We start from the raw sequence: 8,555 nt of genomic DNA, 5'->3' as shown, positions 1-8,555 counted from the left end.
TTACAATGAAAATGCATATGAAAAACATTGTGTTGTCTATTCCTAAGCAATATATATATATATATATATATATATATATATATATATATATATATATATATATCATAACTCTTATGCAGCAGCTCAAAATTCTGATCAACGAACCATGCGATCAGAATCAGCACACCTTTTCTTTAAGCTTACTTTGATTCTTCAAAAACATCAAAATGTAATCACATTACATCATGTATTAAGAACCTCCAAAAGAGACTTAATAGAGTTAGATAACGGACTTTACCTGAAATAGAGTCAAACTTTTGACTTTACCATCCTTATGAGGTTTCAGGTAAATTCGGCAGCTTCGCAACCGATGCCCCCTCTTTTGGCAAAAAGAAACATATGGACTCTTTGGAACTGGTACACAAGACTATCACAGACTTAGCCTTTCTCTTTACCATTGGGTCAAACGAATTGACCATGACTGATCCCTTTCCATTGGGAAGAGAAAGTTTTTTTGGACTTATAGTGTTATCATTCAATGTCCATGAAAGTTTGGGAAGTAGATCTTCCAATCTAATTTGCTTTACCAATGCTCCAAATCATTACTGATTCAGCATCATCAAGCAAATAGGTAAGATCCTTAAGGGTCATGTCATGATCGTTCATCAGGGAGTGACTGAAGAACCAAGTCAACAGCCAGCTACCTCAAGACTTTGACACCCGACTCTCTCGGCTTGTCAATATGTGAATTAACCTCTAAGATGTACGCACATATAGACTTTGCTTGCCAACAGGTATTGAGTGACTTAGAACTTATCAAGTCTTGAAACTTGTGGGATTGGGAGAATAATAGGAGGAGGTGGAGGAAGTGAAGCATGATTTTCCAGTCCCATTAATGCATAACAAGGGGATTGATCTTTCACCTTGATTGCCATTTGGGATATCATCTTCATTAGGAATGCTTGTTCCTAAGGATTTGGGAAGACCCTAGATGTCTTAACAAGACATCTATAATGGGAGAAATTCAAGTTTAGTTGATTTAAAGTCCTTAACATAACACCCAATATGAAATATTAAGGCTAGGACCCAACAAACTATTTTATAACTCGGAAGAGGGATGTCGTAATCCAAGCTATAGAATATTTGAAGGTAGGTAAATGACGATTTACCAATTTCCACCATGAAAAACGAAATATAATTAAGTTTTAATTGGATTTGAAACTCCTAGATCTTTTGAGATACATTGAACTTTTAATGACGTGTTTGAATCTCGATTGTGCCCTCTCAAGTTTGTGACTGAGATGTCGAGGATCACAAACAAGGTGTGAATAACCATGCAAATTGAATTGGTACCTTTAATTTTATCACCTAATCGATGTGTCGGTTAACCACACACGCTCCACCGATCTATGATAAAACTTAAGTCACCCTTTGCCACACATTGTCAGTCCCATGTTAGTGTGTCGGTTAACCACACACGCTCCACTAACGACTTAACAAAGGTGCAAAGTGTAATTTCATGGGTTAGCACCATTTCACATTTTCCTAAGTAACTAAGATTGGGAATTTATAAGTGTTTATTTACTTAGTATTTATCATTATACTTTTAATGAAGGGAGAATTATAGTCCTTTCCTACCCTTTCGGCTAACGACCCTCCACCAGTCAAGGAAGCGGTGGGTGAGAGTGGACACCCATTAAACTGCCATTTTATAGGTAGTAACCTTATACCCCCATTATAGACCGGCTTCATGAATGAGGCCTACTAACGGTAAGACTGACTTTATCTTATACATATATATATATATATATATATATATATATATATATATATATATATATATATATATATATATATAATAATTAAACTCTTAATATTATATAAGTATAAGGTTGTATTTTAAACATTTAAAATACGTGGTGGCTTAATCTATTAATTAAACTATACTCTTAATTTAATTAAACTTAAACCATGTCTTTATGCAACTATTAAATCTTTTAATTAAACACTTTAATTAATTTAAAGAAGTCCATAAAGTTTGAACTTTTAACGTTTAAAATTCTTGGGTTTGGAATTAAAGTGTACATGAGGGGTGACTTTACAAATTCCAAAACTTGAGGGCAAGTTTTGAAACTTTTCAAAACTCTTCAATTTCATGACATATGAGTTTAATATAGGTTTTTTAAAAAACTTTTAATGAAGAGACTCTTGGAAATCCATAACTTGAGGACAAGTTATGGAGGTCATAAAACAATTTATGGAGAAAAGACTTTTCAATTTCATAACCTATGTTATTAATAAAATTCATTAATGAGACTTTTCATGTAACTTAAGGACAAGTTACAAAAACACATTTTATGAATAAATTTGAGATCAATTTTGATCAAAAACAACTATCATAAACATATCTACCAATATTCATAATCTTGAATAAACTCATATGAACAAGACAATTCAAATCAAGCAATTTTCATGTAATTAGCCTAAACATTAAACTAATACAAAACATGAAACTTTTGACAATTATCTTTGAAATTTGATTAGAATGAACATTACCACATCAAAAACAGGTTTATAGGTTCAAAAACGGCTTAGGGTAATGATTCTAGTCCAATTCCAACATTAAAAGTCGAAAATATGCTATCTGGGGCTCCTACTCGTCGAGTGTATCAACCTACTCAACGAGTAGGATGATTTTCTTCATAGACTCGGCGAGTCCAGTGCCCAGAAAGCCAGAAAATCGATTTTTCAGCATTTTTCAGCAATTTGCATCAAGTATAATTGAAAACAAGCCTAAGCTCTGATACCACTGGTGGGTTTTGAGCATTCTAACACTCCTAAGTGTACATGCAACCCTAAATACCTTGGATTTATGTTTTCTCTATTATACATGCAAATATGAATATCCAAGGTATTCATCCTAACTAGCATAATAACATTGATTCAGATGAATATCTCAAGTTAGAATTACATACCTCTTTGATGTAGAATGTCTTCATGAAGCTTGAGTGACTAGTGCCCCAAGTGTGACACCTCAAATGGTTCACACAACACCAAATACACTTGGAATAATTTGAGAGAATATACACACTTCATAAAAATCGGCTAGCCCTTTCACATATGCTCTAGTGCCGATTTTGTCAACAATAAGATGCTTATATAGTTAGTCACAATTAGGGTAAACCCTAATTGTCATGGCTTTCCATTTCCTTGGATCCATGGGTTCAAATACACCATGGAGCATCCTATGGGTTTTAGCCCAACTTGATAATCCATGGAGCATTAGCCCACTATATAAGTATGGATGATGTACACAATCTACCCATATATTTGATTAGTCTTATTTCGATCACTTAATTAATTCTAGATTAATTCTTGATCAATACTAATTAAATAACCTTATTAATATATTAGAACTTAAAATATATTAATAAACCTTATGTGTTATTTCTCTCATTTTAGTCTATCCAAATGCATGATGCCATGCAACCCAAATGGACAATGTCGGGTCGGGTCAAGTCTTACCAATTATAGTTATGGACTTAGACATTAATCCAACAGATGGAAAATTACCAAAGTGCAAAAAATGTAATTTCCATTACAATGGAAATTGTCGTGAGATGCATTGTAGGAATTGCAACAGAAAAATGCATACTGCCCAATTTTGTAGGTCACCTGCATAACCAATCACTCAAGTTCCAGACGTTAGGGTAAGTCGGGCATGTTATGAGTGTGGTGAAACTGGACACTTCAAAAGAGATTTTCCAAAGATGAATAATGTCGGTGGCGTGGGAAGAATACTGGCTATTGGTCACGAGGAAGCTGTTGCAGACCCTATGGTGGTAACGGGTACATTTCTTCTTAACTACTCATACGCATGCATTCTGTTTGATAGCGGTATTGAGAAAAGCTACGTAAGCCATAAATTCGAACACCTACTTAAGCAAAATTCCCAACCACTAAAAGATACCTTCACTATCGAAATGGCCGATGAGAAAACCGATTTCACTAACGATATATACATAGGATGTCCCCTTACTCTAAATAAAATTTCCTTTCCAATTGACCTGATGCCGGTATCGATAAAAATTTTCGACGTCATCATTGGTATGGATTGGTTAAGTCCTAATCATGCCGACATCCTATGTTACGAAAAAGCTATTCGCCTTAACCAACCCAGTAATGAAACCCTTATCATTTGCGGCGACAAATCCGATGCGAACATACAAATCATTTCATGTATCAAGGCGCAGAAGTATCTTCACAAGGAGTACTGTGATTTTCTAGCTCACGTGGTAGACAAGAAACAATATGTGAAATACTTCAAGAGCATTCTCGAAGTCTGTAATTTCCCCGATGATCTTTCAGGAGTTCCTCCTGAAAGACAAGTCGAATTCAGAATCAACTTAATTCCTGGCGCTACCCCAGTGGCTAAGTCTCCATATCGTCGTGCACCATCAGAAATGCAGGAACTATCCAGACAATTAAACGAAATTCTCATCAAAGGCTTCATTAGACCAAGCTTCTCACCCTGGGGAGCACCGATCATGTTCGTGAAAAAGGAGGATGGATCATTTCAGGCTTTTATCCCTATCTAACCTTCTGCCAATGTCATAGGGGTAGAAGTCATTCTCTTACGAGACATGCTCTACACAGCCAGAGGCTACATACCAATACCACTGTGAATCTAAGTCCTTCCACTGATCACATGGTCAAAGGTACAACTTTGCTACCATAATAGCACGGAATGATAACACAGAAAAGCACACAGCACATATAACACATAACATACAATTGTTCCTATATATTGAACTCACCGTGAAATAATCGAAGGAATAATTGATAATTGGGGCAGCACTTCGACTCTAAAAATGACTTTCTATGACGAAACCAGGGATTTTTAGTTGAAAATCGGCCGTACGCGGGCAGAGTTTCGACTTGAAAATATGATTTTCTCGGGAACTTCGGAGCGTCGGGACTTGCTTCAGGTATCGGGGATGATATCGGGACCTCGGGGGGTTAAAAGTAGCTATAGAAGAAGTAGAGTGTGAGAGAGAACAGATTTTCTAAACTAAAACCCGCAGGCTTTGCTCTCTATTTATAGCGGCTGAAACCAGAATTACATTTGGCGTAATCTTCAAGTACGCGGGGCGTACAACCCTGATAGCTTCTTTGTTGGGCTTACAGCTTAGTACGTTGGGCGTACCCTGATGCGTGGCCTCAGACGTTTTGAACCTGTGTGGCACGTGTCGTATGCGAAGAAGGTGTTGACGTGGTCGGCTCCGGATCACAAACATGAGTACGTTGGGTGTACACTGATTTTCTAAACTTCTAAAATCGATATCTTTTGCATACAAGCTCTGTTTTTTACGTTCTTTATATCCACGCGAAGGTGAGATTTTACTCTACAACTTTTTTTAGACTTCTTTAGCTAATATTGACTTTATTTTTAAAGTTATATTTCTAACAGGCCGGGACATGATAAGTCCGTTAAAAATTCATAACTTCTTCATCCGACGTCCGTTTTAGTCTATCTTTTTACCGTTGTACTACTATTGACGAGACCTTCAATTCTCGTTTAGGTTGTGACAGCTAAAAATCACTCGATCTTTATTTCGAGTTTTTAGCTGTCTACTGCTATACCGAATCTTAGAAAATAATAACTTCCTCATACGAAGTCAGATTTTGACGTTGTTTTTATGAAAGTTCTTGGTTTAACGAATACTACAACTTTCAGTTAGATCATAAAGGCTAAAAATTAGTTTATTGAAAACTCACTTTTTACGTCATACGGCGTAGTGTCGGTTCTGTCGCGAAACCTTAAGGAGTCATAACTACTTCGTTATAACTCAGATGTCGAAGAGGTTTTCGCCTAAATGTTTCTAACGAGATTCTTTACAGCTTTCAATAATATAATTTTACTTATTTTCAACTTTATATTTTCATTAATTTCAATAACTGACATTTGATTGGAATCTCATAAGACTTCCAATACTTTTTGAATGATTCTAAACATAGTTTTACTTCAATTCTAGTAAAAACTATATGTTAGAACTCAACGCTCATAATCATATAATATTTCATAATATTATTTACTTAAAAAAAGTTACAAAACACGATAACTGAACGTGTATGTTACAAATACCTCATCCTTTTGAGGATTTCGTCCCCGAAATTACATCGATTTAAATAAATGGGGATATTTTGCTCTTATCTCATTCTTATTTTCCCAAGAATAATTTGGGCCTCAATGGTGTTTCCATTTTACAAGCACCAACTCCACTTCTTTATTACGCAATTCAGTCCTTCTTTCATTTACGGTTTCTAAAGGTTCTTCTACATATCTTAATTTATTATCCAGTTTCACCTCGGATAACAGAACCGTTTCATCATAAATGCTCAAACATTTACGCAGATAATTCACATGAAACACATCATGAATACCTGCCAAATCTTCCGGCAATTCCTAGCGGTATGCTTGTTTACCAATTCTCTGGATGATTTTGAAAGGACCAACAAATCTAGGACTTAGTTTTCCTTTCTTCCCGAATCGCATAATTCCTTTCCATGGGGATACCTTCAGCATTACGAAATCACCCACCTGGAATTTTATGGGTCGTCTCCTCTTTTCTGTATAGGACTTCTGTCGATCCTGGTCCGCTTTCATTCTTTCTCGTATGATTTGAATCTTGTCGGTGGTGTCTTGAATCATTTCAGGGCCTTCAAGGATTTTCTATCCTATATCACGCCAACATAATGGCGCACGACATTTACGCCCATATAGTTCTTCATATGGTGGCATCTTGATTGAAGTGTGGTAACTGTTATTATATGAAAATTCGACAAGAGGTAAGTACTTATCCCAGTTACCACCGAACTCCAAGATACATGCATGAATCATATCTTCTAATGTTTGGATCGTTCTCTCCATCTGACCGTCTGTTTGGGGATGATAAGTTGTGCTGAGAGCAACTCGAGATTCCAATTTAAGTTGCATACTCGCCCAAAAGTGAGAAGTGAAGCGAGTATCACGATCGGAAATGACCTTTAGTGGCACACCATGTCTCACAACAATTTCATCCAAGTATACTTGTGTGTATTTCTCCATTGGAGCTATTACACGCATGGTGAGAAAATGTGCACTCTTAGTCAGGCGGTCGATGATTACCCAAATGCTACCATTTTTTCTAGCATTCTTTGGTAATTTGGTAATAAAATCCATGGACAACTCTTCCCATTTCCACACAGGAACACTAAGACTTTTTGGAGTTCCGTAAGGCTTTTGGTGCTCTGCTTTGACTTGTAAGAATACTAGACATTCCTGCACATATCTTCCAATGTATCTCTTTAATCCAGGCCACCAATAATCAGTCCGTATATCATAGTACATTTTACTTGTACCAGGATGTATTGACAGTTTAGATTTATGGGCTTTATCCAAAATCTTCTATCTTAATCTGCCAATCTTTGGAATCCATAGCCGATTCTTAAATACCTTTAATCTACATGGATCATCAAGTAAAACATCAGTATAATGTATCATCCCTTCTTTCTTCACATTTTTTGGCTTTAAGGCCTCTACTTTCCATTTCTCTAGTTCGTCAAGAATGGTGAACTTTACTGTAGTGTGAGTAATAGTATAACACATACTATTATGATAAACTTTTCTGATAAGAGTATCAGCAACTACATTGGCTTTCCAGGATGATACAGGATTTCACAGTCATAATCTTTGATCAGCTCCATAGCTTGTTGTTGTCTCATATTCAGAGTTTGCTGACTGAATATATACTTGAGAGTTTTGTGGTCGGTAAACAATTGGCATTTTGTACCAAAAAGATAATGCCTCCAAAGTTTTAGGGAAAATACCACTGCAGCAAGTTCAAGGTCATGGGTGGGATAATTCTTTTCATACTCTTTCAGTTGTCTTGAGGCATAGGTTATTACTCTACCACGTTGCATCAACGCACAACCGAGTCCCAACCTTGAATCATTTCTATACACGGAAAAATCATTATCACCTTATGGAAGTGATAAGATAGGAGCATGAGTCAAAAGATCTTTTAAAGTTAAGAAAGCCTTTTCTTGGGCTTCACCCATTCGAACTTGGTTTCCTTTCGTTTAAGATTTGCGAGAGGTATAACTATACGAGAAAAGTCTTTAATGAATCTTCGGTAATATCCCGCGAGACCCAAGAAACTGCGAATTTCAGAAGCATTACGGGGCATTTCCCAATTTTGAATGGCTTCAATTTTGGTAGAATCTACGGATATACCGTCACCAAAATCACATGGCCGAGAACTTGAATTTGGCGAAGCCAAAATTGTGACAACCCGAAACTTCTAATCCATGTAATTGATATGTGTTTCAGCACTAAAACTTGAGTTCATTGTCTCTTGTGATTCCATATGGGTGCTTTAGACTTAGTATAATTTAGATATGAGTCTTAGGAAGGGTTGGAGAGTGTTTAGTATCACAAAATCGGGCCAAAACTCACCAAATAAGGTGTGTGCGGCCACACACCTGTGTGTACGGCCACACACCCAACCGCAAACACCCTCAACCTCACACCCAAT

The 8,555-nt window shown here is 36.5% G+C and overlaps 1 protein-coding gene across 1 annotated transcript; it reads left to right on the top strand.

Annotated features, from left to right (window-relative positions):
• Positions 1-3,749: 3,749 nt before the first annotated feature.
• LOC145098272 (uncharacterized) lies at positions 3,750-4,577 on the top strand. The gene has a single exon (XM_079035923.1). It carries the CDS (start codon positions 3,750-3,752, stop codon positions 4,575-4,577), a length of 828 nt encoding a protein of 275 aa, XP_078892049.1.
• The last annotated feature ends 3,978 nt before the right edge of the window (positions 4,578-8,555 follow it).

Source organism: Lactuca serriola, chromosome 4 (assembly GCF_051521515.1).
Source record: "Lactuca serriola cultivar US96UC23 chromosome 4, Lser_US96UC23_V15, whole genome shotgun sequence".
Taxonomy (NCBI): domain Eukaryota; kingdom Viridiplantae; phylum Streptophyta; class Magnoliopsida; order Asterales; family Asteraceae; genus Lactuca; species Lactuca serriola.
This window is presented reverse-complemented; position numbering and strand designations above follow the sequence as displayed.